At 46.0% G+C, this 26,319-nt stretch overlaps 1 protein-coding gene across 1 annotated transcript; it reads right to left on the reverse strand.

The window, feature by feature from the left end:
* Positions 1 to 665: 665 nt before the first annotated feature.
* LOC125546735 (extensin-like) lies at positions 666 to 14,218 on the reverse strand. Its single transcript, XM_048710884.1, has 5 exons — positions 13,892 to 14,218; positions 3,738 to 4,445; positions 3,594 to 3,655; positions 2,269 to 2,540; positions 666 to 943 (listed from the first exon to the last, which is right to left on the reverse strand). Exons 1-4 carry the CDS (start codon positions 14,216 to 14,218, stop codon positions 2,519 to 2,521), a joined length of 1,119 nt encoding a protein of 372 aa, XP_048566841.1. The 3' UTR covers positions 666 to 943; positions 2,269 to 2,518.
* Positions 14,219 to 26,319: the final 12,101 nt, after the last annotated feature.

A 26,319-nucleotide genomic window follows, 5' to 3' on the forward strand; every position in this document is an offset into this window, starting at 1 on the left:
CCGCACAGCATCATTACTGACAACGGATTAAAATTCGATTCTGATGAGTTCAGAACCTTCTGCGCCTCACAAGGCACACGAGTCGACTATGCTTCAGTCGCCCATCCCCAGTCGAATGGACAAGCAGCACTACAAGAAATATGTCAACTTGTGACCTTGACTATTGGTCACTGAAAGGTCATTGTTTTTCATTTGTGACGTTTTTTTGACCAAAAACAGAAGGTCAAAATCTGGCGGTCGTAAACTGAAATTAACGACCTTCTCTGTGAGAAGGTCGTGGACGTTTACGACCAAAATATGCCTACTGTTTTGTTTTGGTCACTAGCAGCCTCCCCAGGCCACGCAGGCATCCGACGTGGCAATCTGATGTGGCACAAGATTCAGCCCAGTCCGATTAGGTGTTTTACATGGGCCGAGCCCAATAATTCAACCTATTTGTGTTTTTTTCTGTCAATTTTTGGTCAGGTTCATGGGCCAAGCCCTACAATTCGGCCTTTTTATTTTCTCGGCTTAGGCCATTTTGCATTCCGTTTCATTCAGACTTTTGTTTTTGTTTTTCATAAATGCACAATATTCCAGTCCACTATTGTTTGGGCCATAGCCTTTTTAGAGCCCAAATATTATTCGATCCAATAGATGAACATTCAGCCTTTTTCATTCACAGATTTCAATTTTACACATTTCAACAGCAAGCAATCAATAATTCTCACAATTAAATGATCACATCCAAAAATCACTCTATGAAACTCGGAACAGCACATCTGCACGATCCATCAAGTGTACATACAATCAGAAACAAATACAGAGGCACCAAAACTATTGTGCACATCTCCAGGCTTCTTCTGATCTTCGGTCACAACAGTAGCCACCTCGGTCGCTTGCCTCGCACTGGCGGAACTTGTTGGTCGTGTTAGTCAAGCAGCATTCTCTTGTACTCGAAGGCCTATAAAATAAAATGGATACGTTAGATTGATTACTGTAGGTGCAGCACATTTTCTGGAAGAGGCATAAACATGAATGGAGCATTATACTTGGAAGGAAAAAACAACATCCTGTCACCAAGCAAACACTACTTGACAGGAAACTGTGCATTTCGTCCTTGTATCCATTAGTAGCAGGATAGCAGCAATGTTTCACATGGCACGAATAATTCATTATGAGGAAACATGTTGCTAGGTATGAAACAAACTATTTACAGAGGGAAAATGGACACATGTACAATACATAGCTTGCTGTAAGCAAGAAACACTAGTGCTCATATACCAAAATCAATGGCTATACTTATGGACGATAGTAACAAGGTTAAACATCAAAGAAAGCACTTGCTAAGATATTGAATACAAGGGAAACAATCAAACTAAAGAAATGAAAGGCACGCACTGTGAAAATTTTGACAGCACGAATATTTTTTATATTACCATAACATACAGAAATGTAATCTGATTGCACAAGACACATGTCATTATCACACACCCGGACGAGCGAAGCATTAACTTGTGAGGATCAGACAAACAAAGCATTCACGCTGATGATTAACTTATAAGCCCAGCCACCCTCAATCCTCAATACAACACTAAGTTTTACTACTCCTGCCAACCTAATACACTATAGTCTAGACTCTAGAGGCACCTCAATTCGACCACCGACCTCGGAGCATAAAATAATCATGACGTCCATTTGCATCCAGGGCTGAATTTGACCACAAAACAATAGTGATTGAGTAAATCATAAAGCAGAATAACAAAATCATAATTAATTCCGTCAGTGATCATGTCGCGACACCACGCTGGCCACCTTAGTACAAAAATTTAGGCTTTGCACAAGTCTACACAACTACTAATCTTTTCTACAAAGGAAGCTGTGCATAGCACCAGTTCTCTGTGGTTAGTTGAAGTCATTCCTCCAGCAGCTTATGCATGTAATGCTCAAGTTACTGGTTATCTAATGTGAGCCATCTAAATGTTTGAAACAAGTTTAGCTTGCTGAGCTCAAAAGTATGGAACTGAAATGCAGAGACATATGCAATATTGTTTTTTCCTTTCTCTTTTGTGAGGACATATGTTGTCAAAATATACAGTATACGAGGAACTCGACCAAATTCATGAAAATGATTTGTTCCAAATGATTTATATATCGCAAATAAGACATGAAGGCATGTGTGTTTGCCCTGGTAAGAGCAGCCCGCGTTCCTCAACATAAAAATAGGACTCCACACATGCACATGAAGGCCTACAGTACAAGGGGGTTCGGAGGAGGTGGGAATCATACCTAGCAGTAGTGTGGCCGGACTCTACCCAGCAGCAGCAGTACGCCTGGCCTGGCCTTGAGGTCCGGCGCGTCCACATGAGGGGCGACGGTATAAGTACCCCTCCTGATTCCTCAGCCGCCTTGTTAGGGCTTCGGGGTGGCAGGCCAGGCCATCCCTTGTCGCTGGGCGTTGTCGTCCACAGCCAGCTCTAGCCACTCCATGGCGCCGGGGCAGCGGATGAAGCGGCCATCGCGTCCATGGTGCACTGCATCAAATGAATGATGACCGACTCCTAGAACAATCAGAGAATGAATGAATGAATGTGAAAGGCATAGCAGCATCATTAGTACAACAAGCTGCATTATCCTACTATTACTAGTACAACAAGATGCAGGTTGGCATAGTTAATGAAGAAATATTATTCATTATCCTGCTACAACTAGTTCAACAATGTATGTAGTAACACCAGACACATTACACCTAAAGAATTATTATTCATTCAAGAGACTAAAGCTAAACTACGATGACTGAACCAGATTTGGGTTTTCAAGTTCTGATGTTTCGTACAGCATATATAGATTAAATTAAAGAACTGGATTCAACCAAATAATGGACAGTTCAAAACCAATAATTTTCAAATCAACTAATTAGCTTCAGACCACTGTATAGCATTCAACTACTTCTACTTATATCAAACACAACAGTTCAGAGAAACTCCCAAGTCTTAACTGAAACAGAGTAGCAGAAGTTTCAGTAAACTGTTTTTGGGATTAATTAACAGTTTCGTTACACAAGCTGAATAGCACTCCATTAAAACAAAATCGAAGATGCATTGACCAGTAGGAAGCTGGGGACATAGAGATGAGTAGGCCTGTCACCTAGGACGACGACGATGTAAAGAGTCCGCGTGCCGCCCGTTAGTTCCTACTGATGTATGGAAATTTGAATTTTAGAGTTCATCAGATTTTACTACTGAAGGATAGTGTGTAAATTCCATTAGTAGTTTACCGCTTAACTTTGTTTCTCACCAGTTCAGAAACTCCATAAACGGGATCTTATATTCAGTTAATAGGAATATGATGTATGGAATTGGAAACAGGTAAGTTCAGTATGCGCACCATCAAATGCGGCTGATTGCAGAACAGACATACACAGGAAAAATACCTTACACATTAACAAGGACAAAATCCACCCAGGCTATCTGTCACATACCTATCTCAAATTCAGGTAACACAGGACTACAGGAGTGGTATATAAGATCAAACCAAATCCCTTCACCCTTTGCACCTACCCCAAAACTGTTAGGGGATTAAACTGAGCAAGAATAAGAAAGGAGACAACGTACCCATCTTGGTCTGCAGCAAGCTCCTCCTCCCGGTGATCCGGTGCTGGCCTGGGACACGCTGTCTGGTCAAGCACCAAGAGAACAAAATGAACCCATCACAATCAAATTCACGCAAATTTGGGAAGAATCAAGAAGCGGGCTCACCTCAGGCATGCCCTCCCTGGACGGGATGCGCTCCACGACCGAGTGAGTCATCGTGCTGACGGTGTCGAAGTTGTCGATGCTTGAGCCATTGTTCCAGGGGAGGTACTTCCCGTTGGCGCGGAGGAAGCGGCCGCTGGTGTGGCGGAGCAGGATGTAGTTCCCGTGCACGAGCCTGACGGGCTTCCACCTGACGTCCTCCTCCTCCCGTTTCTCGTAGTCGCGCTGCTCGATGCGGCACCCGTGGTGGCCTAGCGGCGCCGGTTCGTCCATGGCCGTCAGGTAGCCGCCGTAGGCGGCGCTGTGGAGGGCGAGGCGGTGACCGAGGGTGTAGGGTGGGACGCGGGAGAGGGGAGGAGGAGACGCGGCGATCTCGTCTACGGTGAGGGTCGTCGATGGTGGGGGTGAGGGCGACGGCGGATCGAGATCTGAGGGAGGGAGAGGGCGGGTTGTGTTAGGATCTGGATCGGGGAGGAGGCGGCGGCGCTTTGGATCAAGGACGAGGCGTTTCGCGTGCTGTGGGACGGAAGCGAATGGGAGAGGAGAGGCCGTCGGCGGCGAGCTGTGGGAGGGATGAGGCGAGAGAGGAGTGGATCGGGAGGGGGGCGGCGACGGCGAGGAGATGGGAGGGAGAAGGGTGTGACGGGGGGATGGATCTGAGCTAGGGTTTGGGCTGCGGGTGGGGGTTATCTTTTCTTTTTTTCCTTTTTTCTGTAGAAAGATGGATGGATGAATGGATGTGGGATGGAGAGATGGATGGATGGATGGACGCCATGTCATCAATCCGTGAGAAGAGTTCTGATTGGTTCAGAAAATCAGTGACTTAAAATAGTTTTCAAGTATTGAAAACAAAGGGATTTTGTGAAGTAGCTATAAAAAAATTGCAAAAGAGCACCACACAAATTTTCACTAGAGTTAGACCACATTTTATGGATAAGGACCAATTTGTATGCATTTCTAATCTTTCTAGCTATTTTTAATCATTTTTCGAGTGGCAAAAATGATTTTTTTGTGAAGAACCTACCAAATATTTGTTGCAAAATTGGACCAAATCAATTTTATAAAATACTAGTCCATATTTAATATACAATTGACCAAATGGTTGGGTGTCAAAAGCTTTGATCCACCTCTCGTGAAAAAGACAAATTTCCGCCGGTTCAGCTGAAAGCGGGTCAAATTTGAACTGCAACTGCCTCATAGTTTGCTCTTTATTTTTTCCAAAAATCATTTCTAGGTACATAAGTATCTATTTAATCAAAGAAACATCAAAAGTTTTCCAAGATTCAACCACTAGTTAGGAACGGCCAAGCCCGCCGTTTTGACCGCATTTTGAAACGGGCATAAAAAATTCAAAAAAAATCAAAAAATTGGAAAACCTTCGCATTGTGTCATTATATGTGACCAAGTATCCAGGAAAAATAATAAACTTGTAATACGACAATTATTTTAAAAAAGTGTTCTCAGAAATGAGCTATCATGCGTGAAGATTCATGACTTTCAAGTTAAATGATCAATCTTATGGCCACATTCATGGCATAGTTTGTTCAAATGGTCTCATATTGTGCACAAGGGTGCATCTTGGAATTCCAAGCAATGTTTTCTAAGGGGGTTTTCATTTTCTTTGCATGGAAAATTCATTCCATTTTTTGAGTGCCTGAAATGAGCTTTTTTGTGAAGGACCTACCAAATTATTCTTGCAAAATTGGACCAAATCATTTTTATATAATACTAGGACATATTTAATGCACAATTGACCAAATGGTTGGGTGTAAAATTTTTTGATCCACCTCTGGTGAAAAAGACAAATTTCCGTCGATTCAGCTGGAAGCGGGTCAAATTTGAACGGCAGCTGCCTCATAGTTTGCTCTTTATTTTTTCCAAAAATCATTTCTAAGTACATAAATATCTATTTAATTAGAGAAACACCAAAAGTTTTCCAAGATTCAACCACCAGCTAGGAACGGTCAAGCCTGCCGTTTTGACCACATTTTGAAACGGGCATAAAAAAATCAAAAATTGGGAAACCTTCGCATTGTGTCATCATATGTGGCCAAGTTCCTACGAAAAATAACAAACTTGTAATACGACAATTATTATAAAAAGTGTTCTCAGAAATGAGCTATCACATGTGGAGATCAATGGCTTTCAAGCCAAATGATCAATCTTATGGCCACATTCATGGCATAGCTTGTTCAAATGATCTCATATTGTGCACAAGGGTGCATATTGGAATGGAAAACAATGTTGCCTAAGGAAGTTTTCATTTTCTTTGGACGAAAAAACCATTTTCCATTTTTTGAGTGCCCGAAAGGAGATTTTTTTTGTGAAGGACCTTCCAAATAATTGTTGCAAAATTGGACCAAATCATTTTTATAAAATACTAGGCCATATTTAATGCACAATTGACAAAATGGTTGGGTGTAAAAAATTTTGATCCACCTCTCGTGAAAAAGACAAATTTCCGCCGATTCAGATGGAAGCGGGTCAAATTTGAACTGCAGCTGCCTCATAGTTTGCTATTTATTTTTTCCAAAAATCATTTCTAGTTACATAAGGACCTATTTAATCATAAATACATGGTTCTGTGGCGATACGTCAAGGTTTGGGCGGTGGCCGAGGGCCCCAACTCTAGAGCGCGTAAACTCGCATGCCCGCCGCGTGGTCACCGCGTGACCGTGGCGTTGCCATGTGTTCTTGGGAGCCTAGGCATGTCTAGTGGGTTGCGCACTCCCCAGATTGCTGCTAGGAGGAAAATTACAACATAAGATTCTCACGAGGAGACCGATCGATGCTCAAACATGAATTAGCAGCCAAGTGTTCAATTAGCGGTACGGGAAATGTACATGGCTAATGGGCGTGAGTTTTGGCTGAGGATGATCAGTTACTAAGAAGACCGTCTTCACAAATTTTCAGCTCAAAAGGAGGAGCCTAGGTGGTACTTGCTTTGCAAACTACCACACTGGACATAACTACGAATGTTGAAGCTCGGCTCAAAATAATGAATGGATTGAGCTGGCATTAGGTGGAGGATGGTTATTTGGGCATAGGAAACCACTGTAGAAAATGGATACTATTTGGACATGCCAAACTGGTACTTCCTTCACAAACTATTGTTCTAAACAGAATAGGAAAATGAATATTTTTGAATTATTTTTTAACTAGGAAAGGAAGGTTTTTACATATTTGACGAAGATATGACCCAAAGAATTTATGAGATTTTTTGGGAATGATAGAAATATAGGTTGCTTCACAACCTAGGGCAAAAACTGCCACATGGACATGACACATAGGCAAAACTGATGAGATGGCGCCTAGTCATCGCAAACCACCACAATTTACAAGGCTATGACCATCTATATTGGTCGTTAACAAATAGAAATAAGGCAGCGGACTAGCGCTGTTTGCTTTATGACCATTTCATGTAAGGAAATTACGACCTTTCTGACCAAAATGGTCGCAATGGTTTAGGGTTTGGAGCCCCCTGAACAGCTTTTGACCAATTGGTCTGAAATGGTCATAGATCTATGACCATTTCTTCCAGGGTCACTGATAGAAGGTCACTAGTTGACATATTTCTTGTAGTGCAGAAAGAGCAAATGGCCTGATTCTCAAAGGACTGAAACCCAGACTGATGCGAGATCTCAAGCACGCAGTGGGCGCCTGGGTTGATGAACTTCCATCAGTTCTTTGGGGATTCAGGACAACTCCCAATCGGTCGACTGGACGAACTCCATTTTTCTTGGTCTATGGGGCTGAAGCTGTTCTACCAAGTGACTTGCTTCATAATGCACCACGAGTTGAGCTCTTCTCTGAAGATGAAGCAGAACAGGCTCGGCAAGACGCAGTCGACCTCTAGAGGAGGAAAGATAGATGGCCTTGATCTGGTCGACCATTTACCAGCAAGACTTGCGTCGATTCCATGCTAGACACGTGAAGGGTCGAGCCTTTCAAGAGGGTGACTTGGTTCTTCGAGTGGATCAGCAGAAACCACACAAGCTCGCCCCGGCTTCGGAAGGTCCCTTCATTGTCACTAGAGTGCCCCACAATGGAGCATAGCACCTTTACGATGTCGAGCATAAGAAGGACAAGCCACGGGCTTGGGATGCGGAGCTGCTCCGCCCCTTTTATACTTAAGTACTCGTTCCAATAAAATGTAATAAGAAATACCTTTGAAATAATAAAACTCGTGAGCTCCGTTAGCGAAAGAAAACAAAAGACCACTTCAAGGTACTGTAATGAACTCATTCTTTATTTATATTGGTGTTAAACCTACTGTATTCCAACTTCTCTATGGATTATAAACTATTTTACTAGCCATAGATTCATCAAAATAAGAAAACAACACACGAAAAACATATTCTGTCAAAAACAGAACACTCTGTAGTAATCTGTAGCTAGCGCAAGAAGTGGAACCCCAAAAATTCTAAAATAAATTGATGGACGTGATTAATTTATCTATTAATCATCTGCAAATAGAATTAACTAAATAGAACTCTTCAAATAAAAATGAAAGCAGTTCTCGTGAGCGCTAAAGTTTCTGTTTTTTGCAGCAAGTTCAACAAGACTTTCCCCAAGTCTTCCCAACGGTTCTACTTGGCACAAACACTAATTAAACACAAAAAACACAACCAAAACAGAGGCTAAATAATTTACTTATTGAATAACAGTAAGGGAAAGTAATGGGTTGTCTCCCAACAAGCGTTTTTCTTTAAAGCCTTATAGCTAGGCATACGATTTTAACGATGCTCACAAAAAAGACAAGAATTGAAGCACAAAGAGAGCATCATAAAATATGTGACAATCACATCTAAGTCTAACATACTTCCTATGCATAGGCATCTTATAGGCAAACAAATTATCAAGGCAAGCAAAAACTAGCATATGCAAGGAAGTGGAAAGAAACAATAGCAATCTCAACATAACGATAGGTAATTTAGTAACATGAAAATTTCTACAACCATATTTTCCTCTCTCATAATAATTACATGTAGGATCATAAGCAAATTCAACGATATAGTTATCACATAAAATATTCTCGACATGATCCACATGCATGCAAAATTGGCACTTTTCCGAAATAGTGGGATTAACATTAACTAAAGTCATGACCTTTCCAAACGGGCTTTTATCAAAAACTTCATAAGATTGAACATTCTCCAAATACGTGGGATCTAAAGTTGACATTATTCCAAACCCACTTTCAATATTATTTTAAACATTATAATCAATCTCATATTCATCATGGGGCTTACATAAATTTTCAATATCATAAGAAGAATCACCCCAGTCATGATCATTGTAACAAGTAGAGGACATAGCAAAACTAGCATCCCCAAGCTTAGGGTTTTGCACATTATTAGCAGAATTGACATCAAGAGAGTTTATAGTAAAATCATTGCAATCATGCTTTTTATTCAAAGATCTATCATGAATCGCTTCATAAAGTTATTCATCACACTTTTTAGATTCACGAATTTCAAGCAAAACCTCATAAAGATAATCTAGTGCACAAAACTTACTAGCAACTCGTTCATCATAATTGGATCTCTTAAAAAGATTACTAAGCGGATGAGGATCCATAGATCTTAGGTTCTCTGTTTAGTAATAAATAAACAACTATTCCAACCATACGAGCAAACAAGAAACGGGCAAAAGAGGCAAATAGAGAGGGGGGATAGAGAGAGAGAGGGCGAATAAAACGGCAACGGTGAAGTGGGGGAGAGGAAAACGAGAGGCAAATGGCAAATAATGTAATGCGAGAGATAGGGATTGTGATGGGTACTTGGTATGTTGACTTTTTGCGTAGACTCCCCGGCAACGGCGCCAGAAAATCCTTCTTGCTATGTCTTGAGCTTGCGTTGGTTTTCCCCGAAGAGGAACGGATGATGCAGCAGAGTAGCGTAAATATTTCTCTCAGTTTTTGAGAACCAAGGTATCAATCCAGTAGAAGGCCATGCTCAAGTTCCTCGTACCTGCACAAAACGATAGCTACTCGCAACCAACGCGATTAGGGGTTGTCAATCCCTTCACGGTCACTTATGAGAGTGAGATCTGATAGATAGAATATTTTTGGTATTTTTGGTATAAAGATGCAAAGTAAAAGTAAAAGGCAAAGTAAAAAGCAAAGCAAGATTAAAGTGATGGAGATTAATATGATGAGAATAGACCCGGGGGCCATAGGTTTCACTAGTGGCTTCTCTCAAGAGCATAAGTATTCTACGGTGGGTGAACAAATTACTGTTGAGCAATTGACAGAATTGAGCATAGTTATGAGAATATCTAGGCATGATCATGTATATAGGCATCACGTCCGTGACAAGTAGACTGAAACGAATCTGCATCTACAACTATTACTCCACTCATCGACCGCTATCCAGCATGCATCTAGAGTATTAAGTTAAAAATAGAGTAACGCCTAAAGCAAGATGACATGATGTAGAGAGATAAATTCATGCAATATGAAATAAACCCCATCTTGTTATCCTCGATGGCAACGATGCAATACGTGCCTTGCTGCCCCTTCTGTCACTGGGAAAGGACACCGCAAGATCGAACCCAAAGCTAAGCACTTCTCCCATGGCAAGAACTACCAATCTAGTTGGCCAAACCAAATGGATAATTCGAAGAGACTTGCAAAGATAACTAATCGTGCATACAAGAATTCAAAGAAGATTCAAATATTATTCATAGATAGACTTGATCATAAACCCACAATTCATCGATCTCAACAAACACACTGCAAAAAGAAGATTACATCGAATAGATCTCCACAAGAGAGGGGGAGAACTTTGTATTGAGATTCAAAGAGAGAGAAGAAGCCATCTAGCTACTAACTATGGACCCGAAGGTCTGAGGTAAACTACTCACACTTCATCGAAGGGGCTAGGATGATGTAGAAGCCCTCCGTGATGATGGCCCTCTTCTGGCGGAGGTCCGGAACAGGCCCCAAGATGGGATCTCGTGGATACAGAAAGTTGCGGTGGTGGAATTAGGTTTTTGGCTCCTGTTTTGATCGTTTGGGGGTACGTGTGTGTATATATAGGAGGAAGAAGTATGCCGGAGGAGCAATGAGGGGCCCACGAGGTAGGGGGCGCGCCCTAGGGGGGCGCCCCCCACCCTCGTGACCGCCTCTTTTCTTCCTTGGAGCAGGGTCCAAGTCTCCTGGATCACGTTCGGTGAGAAAATCACGTTGCCGAAGATTTTATTCCGTTTGGACTCCGTCTGATATTCCGTTTCTTCGAAACACTGAAATTGGCAAAAAACAACAATTCTGGGCTGGGCCTCTGTTTAATAGGTTAGTCCCAAAAATAATATAAAAGTGGAAAATAAAGCCCAATATAGTCCAAAACAATAGATAATATAGCATGGAGTAATAAAAAATTATAGATACATTGGAGACGTATCACTTAGCTGCAGTCCAGTACTCGCCTAAGTTTGTAAAATCGTACCGAGTGGTGAGCAACCCTCTCGCTCGGAGGCTTAGCTGCAGTCCAGTACTGTGGCGCCCCCGATTTGACCGTACACTAATCATACACGCAAACATGTACGATCAAGATCAGGGACTCACGGGAAGATATCACAACACAACTCTACAAATAAAAATAAGTCATACAAGCATCATATTACAAGCCAGGGGCCTCGAGGGCTCGGATACAAGAGCTCGATCATAGACGAGTCAGCGGAAGCAACAATATATGAGTACAGACATAAGTTAAACAAGTTTGCCTTAAGAAGACTAGCACAAACTGGGACACAGATCGAAAGAGGCGTAGGCCTCCTGCCTGGGATCCTCCTAACTACTCCTGGTCATCGTCAGCGGGCTGCACGTAGTAGTAGGCACCTCCCGAGTAGTAGTAGTTGTAGTCGTCATCAACGGTGGCATCTGACTCCTGGGCTCCAACGTTTGGTTGCAGCAATCGAGTATAGAAAGGGGGAAAAGAGGGAGCAAAGCAACCGTGAGTACTCATCCAAAGTAATCGCAAACAAGGAGCTACACTACATATGTATGCATTGGTATCCAATGGAATAAGGGTATCATATGTGGACTGAACTGCAGAATGCCGGAATAAGAGGGGGATAGCTAGTCCTTTCGAAGACTACGCTTCTGGTAACCTCCATCTAGCAGCAGGAGAAGAGAGTAGATGGTAAGTTCACCAAGTAGCATCGTGTAGCATAATCCTAACCGATGATCCTCCCCATGTCGCCCTGTGAGAGAGCGATCACCGGTTGTATCTGGCACTTGGAAGGGTGTGTTTTATTAAGTATCCGGTTCTAGTTGTCATAAGGTCAAGGTACAACTCCAAGTTGTCATGTTATCGAAGATCACGACTATTCTAATAGATTAACTTCCCTGCAAGGGTGCACCACATTTCCCAACACGCTCGATCCCCTTTGTCCGGACACACTTTCCTGGGTCATGCCCGGCCTCAGAAGATTAAGACGTCGCAGCCCTACCTAGGCACAACAGAGAGGTCAGCACGCCGTTCTAAATCCTATGGCGTAGGGGTCTGGGCCCATCGCCCATTGCACACCTACACGTTGCGTACGCGGCCGGTGAGCAGACCTAGCCTCCCTTATACCAGAGTAGGCGTTCCAGTCCAACCCGGCGCGCGCCGCTCAGTCGCTGACGTCACGAAGGCTTCGGCTGATACCACGACGTCGAGTGCCCATAACTGTGCCGGCGTAGATGGTTAGTGCGTATAGGCTAGTAGCCAGACTCAGATCAAATACCCAGATCTCGTTAAGCGTGTTATTTTGAAGTAACCGCAAACGCCGACCAGGGCCAGGCCCACCTCTCTCCTAGGTGGTCTCAACCTGCCCTGTCGCTCTGCCTCAAAGTAACAGTCGGGGGCATCGGGAACTCAGGCCCACCACTACCTGGATGGAGCCACCTGCCCCTTCAGCCCCCATCTCCAAACAGTATCACCGGTAATGTAACAGTGTAAAGTATATAGTATATGCCCGTGATCACCTCCCAAAGTGATCACGGCCCAATATTATAGCATGGCAGACGGACAAGAGTTTAGAGCCACTGATGGAACACTAGCATCCTATACTAAGCAGTAGGATAGCAGGTAAAGGTAACAACAGTAGTAGCAAGGGCAGGCTATGCATCAGAATAGGATTAACGGAAAGCAGTAACATGCTACACTACTCTAATGCAAGCAGTAGAGAAGAATAGGCGATATCTTGTGATCAAGGGGGGGGGCTTGCCTGGTTGCTCTGGCAAGAAGGACGGGTCGTCAACTTCGTAGTCGAAATGGGCATCAACAACGTCTGTCTCGTAGTCTACCGGAGAGAAGAGGGGGAAGAAACAGTAAATACAATGCAAACATAAGCATGACGATGCATGTCATGACAATGAGCGGTGCTAGGTGTGCCCTAACACGGTAGGAGGTGATATCAGCAAAGGGGGAAAACATCCGAGAATGAATCCCCGGTGTTTCGCGTTTTCGGACAGATGAATCGGAGAGGAAAGTCGCGTGTTTGATATGCTAGGGATGCATGGCGGACGAACGAGCTGTGTATCCGGATTCGTCTCGTCGTTCTGAGCAACTTTCACATACAAAGTATTTTCATCTGAGCTATGGTTTATTTTATATGATTTTCTAAAGTTTTAAAGTATTTTTAGAATTAACAGAATTAATTTAATTTAGAAAATACCATTATGATGTCAGCATGAGGTCAGCGTGATGTCATCAGTCAACCAGTCAATTGACTTAGTCAAACTGACTGGAGGGTCCCACTGTCATTGGCTGTTTGTTAACAAATTAATTAAACAATGTTAATTAGTTTAGTTAAATGATTAGGTTAATTAATTACAATTAATTAAGTTAATTAATCTTTATTTAATTAATTAATTAATATATTTTTAGTTTTATTTATTTCCCCCCTTTTTTAAACGTTTAATAGGGGCGGGCCCCGCATGTCAACAGCCCAAGGGGCCTTAGCAGGCGAATGGGCACGTGTATCGGGTGCCAGCCCGATTGGGTGCGTTTTCTGGGGGCGCGAGGACGCGGGCAGCGGGGTCGCTGTGCGGCGGCGGCGGCACGACGAGGCCAGCACGGTGGAGGCGTAGCAGGAGGCCGCGGCGGGTGGCGCGGCAGCAACGGCCGGAGCTCAACCAGAGCTGCGCGAGCGGAAAGCCGCGGGCGTACCGAGGCAAGGCGCGTACGGGGCGCGCGCGGGCATGCGAGGAACCGCGATGGAGCGCGGCCACGCAGAGGCGGCGAGGCTAGGAGGGCGCGGGGGCGGCGTTGGGTGCGCACGGGGAGGGGGCCGCAGATGCGGTGACCGCGGCCGCGAGCGAGGCACGTGCGCGGTGAAGGCGAACGGTGTCGGTGGGGGCGCGCGCGATCCATGGCGGGTGCACAGGGAAGCAGAGCAGCGGCAGCAGCTGAGAAGCAGTAGCAGCAGCGGGGCGGGGCCAGCGGCACAGCGGTTCCGCCAGCAGGGACGTGCGGGCGGGGGCACGCAACGGCCATGGGCGCGGGCATCGACAGGACAGCGGAGCGAAGTGACGCGCGCGCGAGCGCGAGCAGGATGGCGTACGAGCAGCGGGCGCGTGGCTGCGGGCAAGGCTGGGGAGCGGTGCGGCGCGGGCGCGCAGAGGCGGACGCGGCGTGCGCGGCGGCAGCGTGCGGGCGCGCGTGGGGAGGTGCCGCGGTGCGGGCAGCGGATACAGGGGAAGAAGAGGAGGGCGAGGCGTGTGCTCACCGGGCCGGTTGGGAAAGGGCACCGAGGGCCGAGGGGGACGTCGGGAACGACGCAATGGAGAGGGGCAGGCCGGCGAGGGAGGTCCGGGCGGCGTCAAGTGAGGGCGAGGCGGCGGCGAGCGGTCTCCTCCTTGATCCCGATCCAATCGGGAGAGAGGGGGAGGAGATATTTTGCGGGGAGGGAGTAGGGGTGTCGGTGGGCACTGGGAGTGGGGGGCTTTATGGGTGCGGGGTGGGCCGCAGCTGGGCCGGCCTGTGGCCTGCTAGGCCGAAGCCCAGGGGGATGGGGGTCTTCGTCTTTTTTTGTTTATTTTCTCTTTTCTTTTACTTATTCTTTTCTGTTCTATTTTAGTTTACACATTATTTTTATTTTATTAAAATATGACATTAGCTCCCAAAACAATGTTTCAACATAACCCACTACCATAAAAGTTTAATACTTATAACAATTTAGTTTTGAAAATGTTTATTATTTTTAAAGAATTTAAATAATTGTATTTGCTACTATTTTATTCATTTTTAGGGTATTTAAACATTTTATAAAAGTGTGGTTTCTCCACCATAATTACCTATGCATTATTTGGCTCACTCCGAACATTTTAGTTTTAAAGCTTGAAAACTTTTGTTGTTTGCCTGATTTTGAATTTTGAATTTGAATCAGTTTCGAACTAACGCGAGATTAACAACAGTAATCATGGTGACTCAGCATCGTTAACGTGGACCTACTGTAGCATAACTATCCGGGCATCACATTTCTCCTCCACTGCAAGAAATCTCGTCCCGAGATTTAAGAGGTGGAATAAGGGGGAAACGTCTGGTTACGAAATCCTAACGAATCTTGTTGGTCTTGGTTGCTCTTCTCAAAGTGGTCGATCCATAGCGCTGATGTCTTCCTGTCTCTGCTTCAGGTCATCATGATGAAGTTGTCGTCCTTCTTTCAGGATCTTCACCGTACTTACGAAAGGGTAAGAAGGGAAAAATCGATATGGATGGATCCTAACAAGATCGAGCATCAGACGGTTAACTCAGGGAAGAAGCATAAGTATCTCTCGATTTGAAACTTAAGAAGATATCGAGAGCAAAGTAATAAGGTACCATGAGAAGCTTCAACGGATAGGCAATCGTTCGATGCCTAATCAGAAGTTGAAAGGGTTTCAGGGCAAGGAGAATAGGTATTGCGCCTCATAGCAGAATAGATCACTAGACAGGTGGTCCGTGAATTACATACGAAGTCAAGCGCGAGGAACAACCTTGGGAACAGGTGGTGTACAGGAGAGTTAGGTTTCGATCCTGTGGAACTGTGGGTTATGGGCCCACCACATGTGGTTAAAAGTAGGAAGGGCGTTGACATCTTGCACCGTCATGATAGCAAGACAAGTCAGAGGGTAGCCTATCAGTTCTGTCGGCAACAATGTCGGTACCAAGGGCGAGGGACGAAGAGAACCATTTTCCAGCTCGTTGAACGAGGCAGACCAATAGGCAAAGTTCTCATCCATCGGTGGTTACCAGAATGCTATCGACAAATGTAACAGGGTCTTACCGACACGGTTGTACACCAAGGTGTTTACATAAGTAGAAGAATATTACTGCTTAGATCATATGGATCACAAAGAAGGCTAAACAAATCAATGGAAAGGAAAATGTGATCATCACATCAAACAGAATAATGGAAAGGAAAATGTGTTTGACACATAAACCAAGGGTATTTCCTTCCCAACGACAAGCAGAGCAAGATATCCATGACAAGATATAATGTAGAAAACCCTTTAGGTAAGGGGAGAGAAATTTCATGACATTACCCAGGCAACGGTGTTTGGATAATTGAGCAAGAAACATTTAACATTAGGCTTTATATCTTCTTGTTGAAAACTGGAGTAACATATATATGCTTCGAGGTAGCATTGACATGGTCTTCAAGCAAAGGTCAAACTTTGGAAACACAAAGTATCCATCAGGAATAACTTGTAGAATAAGTCTTACAATTTCCTCATGGAAGAATGGATAACCTTGCTGAAAAGGAATCTATAACCATAGGGCCTCCGGCCGGGTGTGCTAAGCACGACATCCTGGATATAAAAGATGGTAATACTCCAAGGTAAAGAAGAACAAATGTTGGATAGCAAGGAACTCAAGGTATAACATAGAACACGAACAAGTTTGTGTTGGAGGGAAGGCAATAAAGTTGTTGATGATAACACAATTCATCGAGGGGCAATGATGGTATTTCTCGTCATCACTTCGATTGATATCCTAGAAGAGCTCATAAGATTGATGATGATCACGACACAATTGTTGAGAGATTTGATGAAGATGTAATCCATCGGCGAAGACATCAAGTCAAAAGAACGATCAAGCGAAAGGTTATTGGAACCACATGTACGGCACAAACTTGAAACCAAGCTTGTGTTTTAAGGATAAATGATATGATGAGGAAAATCGACGTAAGCTTAGCTCATCATCAAAAATTGTACTCCGGGAAGAAGGGCGAGGTAGCACAGTTAAAATCATCACAATAATGATATAGCCAAATAGGGTAGGAAGGACGTGATCGAGTACAAACTCATAAGCAAAGAAGATTTATAATAGTGGTTGAACCATAGTGTGGAGTCGGTTCAGTTATCGGTCTTTGAGTGTTTAATAACTCAGAGCCCGTGAAAAATTGGAATCAGTGAGAATGTAGTACTTGGTGAAGAACTCATAAGAGGTTAGGTAGTACTTGATATTATTGAGATACCATGGTGTAATACTCGACGGAAGATCAAAGTAAAGGTTGGACTGGTGTATTGATCCACATAAGACAAGTGCTTACACTTTCCCATGAAATGGGGTCAAAGAAGAACATATGGTCGAAACCATGATTGCAAAAGGCCGGATCCCAGATATAAGAACTTATACCAAGGGAAAAATTTAATTTAAGAGAAGTTTTAATGATAAGATCTACATCGTGTCCATGGGCATGAACATAAAGTTCAAGGTCGACTCCCACTTCTTCAATGCATAAGCTTTCCATCACTGCTCTAGATAAAAATGATTTCAGTGTCAAAACCTACCTGGTGAATTACCAGAGGAGTATGACCCATGAAAACTTTCGGGTTCACACAGATTAAGAAAGGCATAGGTTCAACCCATCAGGGTATCGTGGAAACATATGCCACAAGCTTCAATCGTGAATACCACCAGCTCGAAAACAGAGCACGGTTGAGAAAACAGAGGATACAATTTACCAAAATCATTATGTATCCGAGGAAAGGCTCACAAGCTTATAGAATATGAAGGACGCTATCGGATAAAATCCAACAAAGGATCTGGTGGCCCACAAGGGATCCAATGTGAGCCTCGATACTCAACCAGAGGAAGAAAGAAGGCAAGGAGATCAGGCTATAGAAACAACTGACTAACTCAAAGCTCAAATGAAAAGGAGTTATGAATTCCAAGACAAGGGATCAGGAGCAATGCTTTGATTGGGGATGGATAAATGGTATAGCCTTAGTGTTACAATCGATGGCAACTTGATTGGTCGAGATCCAGCTCATGTTTAAAACGACGTCTGAGCCAGAAGGATGACTTCTAGGATCTGGTTGAGGATTGCGAGCATTCGCAACATATTGAATCAACCGACTCAAAATGATAATGACAAAGGCTGCCAATAAGATTACTATACTTATGGGATTAACCATAATGCAAGCAAGCAAGAATTTCAAGAGCAATAAGAAGCTAAGGATTTTCGGAAGATCGAATGGTACTTCGAAGACTTTTGTGAAGTACATGAATCAACTAGGGATTAGAGGATACTCGGTGAGTGCGAGGAACTATTCATAGGGGCATTCTGGTGGCAAAGAACTGCAAGGCAGTAGACACAATGGATTCTCGGAATATCTAAAGTATTTCAGGGTATCTTGTAATAACAAGACCAAATTGGAAATGAAGTTATGGACGACAAGTGTATGTAGCTTCCCATAGGGATTTATCGGTGGTATGGAATTGCAACGGCGAAGGGCACAAGGGTCTCGAGGAAACATCGGAGAGTATCTTCAAAATTTTCAGGTGCAGCAGACGATCATCGGTAATAAGGTGCTCTCCGGGTGAAGGTGATCACGAGATCCTAATGTTAGCTTTAGCAAAATTCATTTAACCCGAAAAGAAGAGAGAACAGATTCCCAGAGTAAGGATCGAGGAGTAAAAGATCCTAATATTACCCAGATGGCGACGTGGGCCTGTAAGGCACACAGCCATGTTAGTAAAGTTTTTGCAATGTCTAGACTCAACTTCGGCCAAGGAGTGTGGAAGGGGGATTCCTACAGGCAGTCGACTCTGATACCAACTTGTGGCGCCCCGATTTGACCTACACTAATCATACACGCAAACGTGTATGATCAAGATCAAGGACTCACAGGAAGATATCACAACACATCTCTACAAATAAAAATAAGTCATACAAGCATCATATTACAAGCCAGGGGCCTCGAGGGCTCGGATGCAAGAGCTCGATCATAGACGAGTCAGCGGAAGCAACAATATCTGAGTACAGACATAAGTTAAACAAGTTTGCCTTAAGAAGACTAGCACAAACTGGGATACAGATCGAAAGAGGCGTAGGCCTCCTGCCTGGGATCCTCCTAACTACTCCTGGTCGTCGTCAGCGGGCTGCACGTAGTATTAGGCACCTCCCGAGTAGTAGTAGTTGTAGTCGTCATCAACGGTGGCATCTGACTCCTGGGCTCCAACGTTTGGTTGCAGCAATCGAGTATAGAAAGGGGGAAAAGAGGGAGAAAAGCAACCGTGAGTACTCATCCAAAGTAATCGCAAACAAGGAGCTACACTACATATGTATGCATTGGTATCCAATGGAATAAGGGTATCATATGTGGACTGAACTGCAGAATGCCGGAATAAGAGGGGGATAACTAGTCCTTTCGAAGACTACGCTTCTGGTAACCTCCATCTTGCAGTAGGAGAAGAGAGTAGATGGTAAGTTCACCAAGTAGCATCGTGTAGCATAATCCTAACCGATGATCCTCCCCTCATCGCCCTGTGAGAGAGCGATCACCGGTTGTATCTGGCACTTGGAAGGGTGTGTTTTATTAAGTATCCGGTTCTGGTTGTCATAAGGTCAAGGTACAACTCCAAGTCGTCCTGTTACCGAAGATCACAGCTATTCGAATAGATTAACTTTCCTGCAGGGGTGCACCACATTTCCCAACACGCTCGATCCCCTTTGTCCGGACAAACTTTCCTGGGTCATTCCCGGCCTCGGAAGATTAACACGTCGCAGCCCTACCTAGGCACAACAGAGAGGTCAGCACGCCGGTCTAAATCCTATGGCGCAGGGGTCTGGGCCCATCGCCCATTGCACACCTGCATGTTGCGTACGCGGCCGGTGAGCAGACCTAGCCTCCCTTATACCAGAGTAGGCGTTCCAGTCCAACCCGGCGCGCGCCACTCAGTCGCTGACGTCACGAAGGCTTCGGCTGATACCACGACGTCGAGTGCCCATAACTATCCCCACGTAGATGGTTAGTGCGTATAGGCCACTAGCCAGACTCAGATCAAATACCCAGATCTCGTTAAGCGTGTTATTTTGAAGTAACCGCAAACGCCGACCAGGGCCAGGCCCACCTCTCTCCTAGGTGGTCTCAACCTGCCCTGTCACTCCACCTCAAAGTAACAGTCGGGGGCATCGGGAACTCAGGCCCACCACTACCTGGATGGAGCCACCTGCCCCTTCAGCCCCCATCTCCAAACAGTATCACCGGTAATGTAATAGTGTAAAGTATATAGTATATGACCGTGATCACCTCCCAAAGTGATCACGGCCCAATAGTATAGCATGGCAGACGGACAAGAGTGTAGGGCCACTGATGGAACACTAGCATCCTATACTAAGCAGTAGGATAGCAGGTAAAGGTAACAACAGTAGTAGCAAGGACAGGCTATACATCAGAATAGGATTAACGGAAAGCAGTAACATGCTACACTACTCTAATGCAAGTAGTAGAGAAGAATAGGCGATATCTGGTGATCAAGGGGGGGGGGGCTTGCCTGGTTTCTCTGGCAAGAAGGATGGGTCGCCAACTTCGTAGTTGAACTGGGCATCAACAGCGTCTGTCTTGTAGTCTACTGGAGAGAAGAGGGGGAAGAAACAGTAAATACAATGCAAACATAAGCATGACGATGCATGTCATGACAATGAGCGGTGCTAGGTGTGCCCTAACGCGGTAGGAGGTGATATCGGCAAAGGGGGAAAACATCCGAGAAAGAATCCCTGGTGTTTCGCATTTTCGGACATATGAATCAAAGAGGAAGTCACGTGTTTGCTATGCTAGGGATGCGTGGTGAATGAACGGGCTCCGTATCTGGATTCGTCTCGTCGTCCTGATCAACTTTCACGTACAAAGTATTTTCATCTGAGCTACCGTTTATTTTATATGATTTTCTAAAGTTTTAAAGCATTTTTAGAATTAACAGAATTAATTTAATTTAGAAAATGCCATTATGATGTCAGCATGAGGTCAGCGTGATGTCATCAGTCAACCAGTCAATTGAATTAGTCAAACTGACTGGAGGGTCCCACTGTCATTGGCTGTTTGTTAACAAATTAATCAAACAAAGTTAATTAGTTTAGTTAAATGATTAGGTTAATTAATTACAATTAATTAAGTTAATTAATATTTTAATTGAATAATTAATTAATTAATATACTTTTAGTTTTATTTAGTTTTTCCCGTTTTTTAAACGTTTAATAGGGGCGGGCCCCGCATGTCAACGACCCAGGGGGCCTTAGCGGGCGAATGGGCACGCGTATCGGGTGCCAGCCCGATTGGGCGCGGTTGCAGGCGGCGCTAGGACGCGGGCAGCGGGGTCGCTGTGCGGCGGTGGCACGACGAGGCCAACACGGTGGAGGCGTAGCAGCAGGCCGCGGTGGGCGGCGCGGTAGCAATGGCCGGAGCTCAACCAGAGTTGCGCGAGCGGAAAGCCGCGGGCGGAGCGAGGCAAGGTGCACCCGGGGCACGCGCAGGCGTGCGAGGAACCGCGATGGGGGGCGGCCACACGGAGGCGGCGAGACCAGGAGGGCGCGGGCGCGGCGCTGGGTGCGCACGGGAAGGGGGCCGCGGATGCGGTGACCACCGCCGCAAGCGGGGCACGTGCGCGGTGAAGGCGAACATCGCCGGTGGGGGCGCGCACGATCCATGGTGGGGGCGCGGGGAAAGCAGAGCAGCGGCAGTAGCAGAGAAACAGCTGCAGCACCGGGGTGGGGCCAGCGGCGCAGCGGTTCCGCCGGCAGGGACGTGCAGGCGGGCGCACGCAACGGCCATGGGCGCGGGCGTCGACAGGAGAGCGAAGCGAAGCGAGGCGCGCGCGAGCGCGAGCAGGACTGCGTACGAGCAGTGGGTGCGTGGCTGCGTGCGAGACTGGGGAGCGGTGCGGCGCGGGCGCGCAGTGCCGGTTGGGAAAGGGCACCGGGGGTCGAGGGGGACGTCAGGGACGACGCGATGGAGACGGGCAGGCCAGCGAGGGAGGTCCGGGCGGCGTCAGGTGAGGGCGAGGCGGCGGCAAGTGGTCTCGTCCTCGATCCCGATCCAATCGGGAGAGAGGGGGAGGAGATATTTTGTGGGGAGGGAGTGGGGGTGTCGGTGGGTACTGGGGGAGTGGGGGGGTTATGGGTGTGGGGTGGGCTGCAGCTGGGCCGGCCTGTGGCCTGCTAGGCCAAAGCCCAGGGGGATGGGGGTCTTCGTCTATTTTTTGTTTATTTTCTCTTTTCTTTTACTTATTCTTTTCTGTTCTATTTTAGTATACACATTATTTTTAGTTTATTAAAATATGACATTAGCTCCCAAAACAATGTTTCAACATAACCCACTGCCATAAAAGTTTAATACTTATAACAATTTAGTTTTGAAAATGTTTATTATTTTTAAAGCATGTAAATAATTGTATTTGCTACTGTTTTATTCATTTTAGAGTATTTAAACATTTTATAAAAGTGTGGTTTCTCCACCATAATTACCTATGCATTATTTGGCTCACTCCGAACATTTTAGTTTTAAAGTTTGAAAACTTTTGTTGTTTGCCTGATTTTGAATTTTGAATTTGAATCAGTTTCGAACTAACGCGAGATTAACAACAGTAATCATGGTGACTCAACATCGTTAACGTGGGACTACTGTAGCATAACTATCCGGGCGTCACAAGTACTCGCCTAAGTTTAAAAAACCTACCGAGTGGTGAGCAACCCTCCCACTCGGAGGCTTAGCTGCAGTATAGTACTCGTCTAAGTTTAAAAAATCCTACCGAGTGTTGAGCAACCCTCCCACTCGGGGCTTAGCTGCAGTCCAGTACTCGCCTAAGTTTAAAAAATCCTACCGAGTGGTGAGCAACCCTCTCACTCGGGGGCTTAGCTGCAGTCCATTTCTCGCCTAAGTTTAAAATATCCTACCGAGTGGTGAGCAACCCTCTCACTCGGGGGCTTAGCTGCAGTCCAGTACTCGCCTAAGTTTAAAAAATCTTACCGACTGGTGATCAACCCTCGCACTCGGAGGCTTAGCCGCAGTCCAGTACTCGCCTCAGTTTAAAAAATCCTACCGAGTGGTGATCAACCCTCCCACTCGAAGGCTTGGCTGCAGTCCAGTATTAGCCTAAGGTTTAAAATATGTCCCTATCTGCAAGGACGACGAGGTACAGGTCGACTACAACCTTCCCCTTAGGAGTTGCGCCATAAGTACAACATACGCTCCATCCCTATCCGCAAGGACGGCGTGGTGCAGGTCGACCGCGGCCTTCTACTTCGAGCTACGCCAGAAGTACAACGTACGCTCCATCCCCATCCGCAAGGACGACGAGGTGCAGGTTAACCGCTGCCTTCTACTCCGAGCTACGCCACAAGTACAACGTATGCTCCATCCCCATCCGCAAGGACGACGAGGTGCAGGTCGACCGCGACCTTCTTCTCTGAGCTACGCCATAAATACAACATGTGCCCCATCCCTGCCCGCAGGGATGACGAGGCGCATGTCGATTAGACTCTCCACTTCAGGGCTACATCCCAAAGAGCAAATTCCACGCGAAGGCAAATACGAACATTTTCAGAAATAAGCCAAGTTCAGATAGATCCTAAAAATTCCAGGCGATGGATCAAAAGTATTCGAGCATCAAGCCAAAGGAGTTTAATGGTTAAAGCAACCACTCGGCATCCCGAGGCAAATTTAAGGTAAGTTTAAATCTCAAAGTTTGTTCATTCGGTAGGACGAGGGTGGGCAGGTTCAACGAATTCGTCCAAGTCGATTCCACCTGCAATCCGAGTGGCGAAAGCTATGAAAGTCTCCATAAAGGACTGGAAATCGTGCCTTTTGGTGTTGGCGACCTTGATCGCCGCCAGCTTGTCTTCGTGAGCTTCCTTGCAGTGGACTCTTACCAAAGACAACGCCGCGTCAGCACCACACCGGGCAGAGGACTTCTTCCACTCTTGCACTCGACCAGGAACCTCATTGAGCTGAGTCATCAGAGATTCGAGGTCATTTTGAAGCGTCGCCCTTGGCTAGAGTGATGAGTCGATCTATGAAACTGCCACCTTCAGACGAGCGAGGTAACTTGTGACACTGGCGACACGGGATTCCAGTCGAAGCACATTCATGGCAGCCTCGTCGCCGACTGAAGAAACGATAAGGTCTAAACCCGTCTTGATCCGTCCATTTTCCCCGTCAATCTTTTGGCAGAATTCTGCAGTCAAAGAGTTAGTGAGTCGACTGGATAGGATTAACTTGCAAGCAGTAAAGCAGTCGGATTAAAAGGAGTACCTTCCAGCATAAGATAGAGCATCTTGGCGAGAGTTCTCAGATAGGCTTCCACGTCATTTCTCTTATGAACCGCGGACTCTAGCTTCTCATTCAGAGCCATCTTATCCTTCTTCAGACGAGTTACCTCTCGGTTGGATTCAGTGAGAGAGGACTTCAGCTTGCTTACTTCTTCTTCCACCACTCCGACCGAAGCCAGCTTCTGGTCTACAAGGGCAGTCTTATCTTGAGCTTCCTTCTGCGTAGCTGCAAGGTCCAAGTCCTTCTTCTCCAAAGCCAACCTTATTTTCTCTAAAAAATAAGCAATCGGATCAAACAAGAGATCGAAGAAATATTTTGAAGGACGATCGACGTGAACAGTCGACAGGCAGTTACCTTCCATACCAACAACTTCATCTTGAGCTTTCTTCAACTTTTGTCGAGCCAGCTCCAAATCGAGGTTGAGTTGCTTCTGCTTCTCCTCAAATTCGACAAACTTAGAAATGAGAGTACATGATTTCTGCAGAAGGTAAGAGACATGTCAATCGACAAGATCAAAGATTATTTACTTCCGAGTGAATAAAACTTAAAAGTTTACTCAGACCCCAGCCGACTGCCCGCAGTCGACCGCGGTCTCAGGGACTACACCCAGCGGGTGCACTTGGCGTGCCCCCACTGATTCAGACCCCACTCGACCGGTCCGCCCGGGTCGAGGAAACAAAAGAGAAGAACTATTCAGACCCCGGCCGACTGCCAGCAGTCGACCGCGGTCTCGGGGACTACACCCAGTGGGTGCACTTGACGTGCCCCCACTGGTTCAGATCCCACTCGGCCGGTCCGCCCGGGTCGAGTGGAAGAAAGGAAAGTGAAAAGCACTTAGACCCCAGTCGACTGGACTACACCCAGTGGGTGCACTTAGCGTGCCCCCACCGGTTCAGATCCCACTCGCCCAGGCCGAGTGGAAGAGCGCAAATACTAAAGACAACAAAACACCTAGTGGGTGTACAGATTCGACCCAAACAATAAGAGATTGTATGAAAGAAAATATTTTAGGTAGCATATCCTAATAGAACAAGGTCAGTTGAAACCCAACTTACCTGGACATTGGCCCGAAGAGCCGCGCTAGCATCATAAGCAGCCTGGCTGTTCTCATGCACCGTCTTCAGCCACTCCATCATCATGTTAGCCTGATGGATAGCCTCTGCATTGGCATCCGACTAGCTTTCTGGAACATGATAGTTGGTGAAGAAAGGGGCATACGGCCCAGATGCCGCAGCCTGGAGCTCCGAGGCAAGGGGTTGGGCGGTTGAAGGAAACACTGGTACAATCGACGGCGCAGGGCGCTCACTCGACAATGGGACAGAAAAAGTCACAGCGGCCCCACCTGCATCTTCAGGTTGTTGGACAGTTGGTTCCGTCGTCAGTCCCGGCTGAGATGTCTTGTCAGCCACTACCTTTTTGTTCTTTCCGGGCCTCGGGGCCACATCTTCATCATCATCCGGAAGCTCAATAACGTTGGGTGGGGCTGCAAATAAATCAGTCGACCCCAAGTGAATCGCCAGAATTTGATCGACCAAATAATCAAGAACAAGCGCGAATTTTACCTGGGTTGGAGGTAACCACGTCTTCCATTTCCTCGTCTCGGTATTGGCAGGAAGAAGTTCCAGAGGTAGCAGCACTACAAATGTCAACTTTCAGTCGGTTATGTTCTGTTGCTCGAGTCGACCAAAAGATCGGGTCAGATGATTACCCGGAGATGGTGGGAATGGTCACTTTGATTCTGGGCAAAGCCTTCGGCGGTTTGGAGGATGTGGCCTTCAATAGTTTTGGCACACGAGGCGGCGCAGTCTTGAGCTGTTTTGGTCCCTTCTCAGTCGGCACCGGAGAAGACGTTCGAGGGCTCTTTGAAGACTGCCCAGTCGGTGCGGCCACCAGGTCAGTGGTGTTTGCCGGGTCGTGAGCATGCTTGGACCTCCTTTCTCTGCGAGGAGGCGAGTCGACCTCTTCTTCGTCACTCGGGTCGTCGCTCTCCTCGTCCTCCTCTGCATCCGAGTGCCACTCGCCACTCTCGCCCCCGCTCGCCCCTTCCTCGACATTTTGCTC

The sequence above is a fragment of the Triticum urartu genome, chromosome 3 (assembly GCF_003073215.2).
Source record: "Triticum urartu cultivar G1812 chromosome 3, Tu2.1, whole genome shotgun sequence".
In the NCBI taxonomy this organism is placed as follows: Eukaryota; Viridiplantae; Streptophyta; class Magnoliopsida; order Poales; family Poaceae; genus Triticum; species Triticum urartu.

What these genes read in the sequence shown, in the direction of transcription:
- LOC125546735 (XM_048710884.1), bottom strand. Translation starts at nt 14,218, where the DNA reads ATGGCCGTTGCGTGCCCCCGCCCGCACGTCCCTGCTGGCGGAACCGCT. An exon ending in CCCGTACGCGCCTTGCCTCG is followed by an intron (nt 4,446 to 13,891) that starts GTACGCCCGCGG and finishes ATCTTTCTACAG; the next exon opens with AAAAAAGGAAAAAAAGAAAA. An exon ending in CCAGGGAGGGCATGCCTGAG is followed by an intron (nt 3,656 to 3,737) that starts GTGAGCCCGCTT and finishes GTGCTTGACCAG; the next exon opens with ACAGCGTGTCCCAGGCCAGC.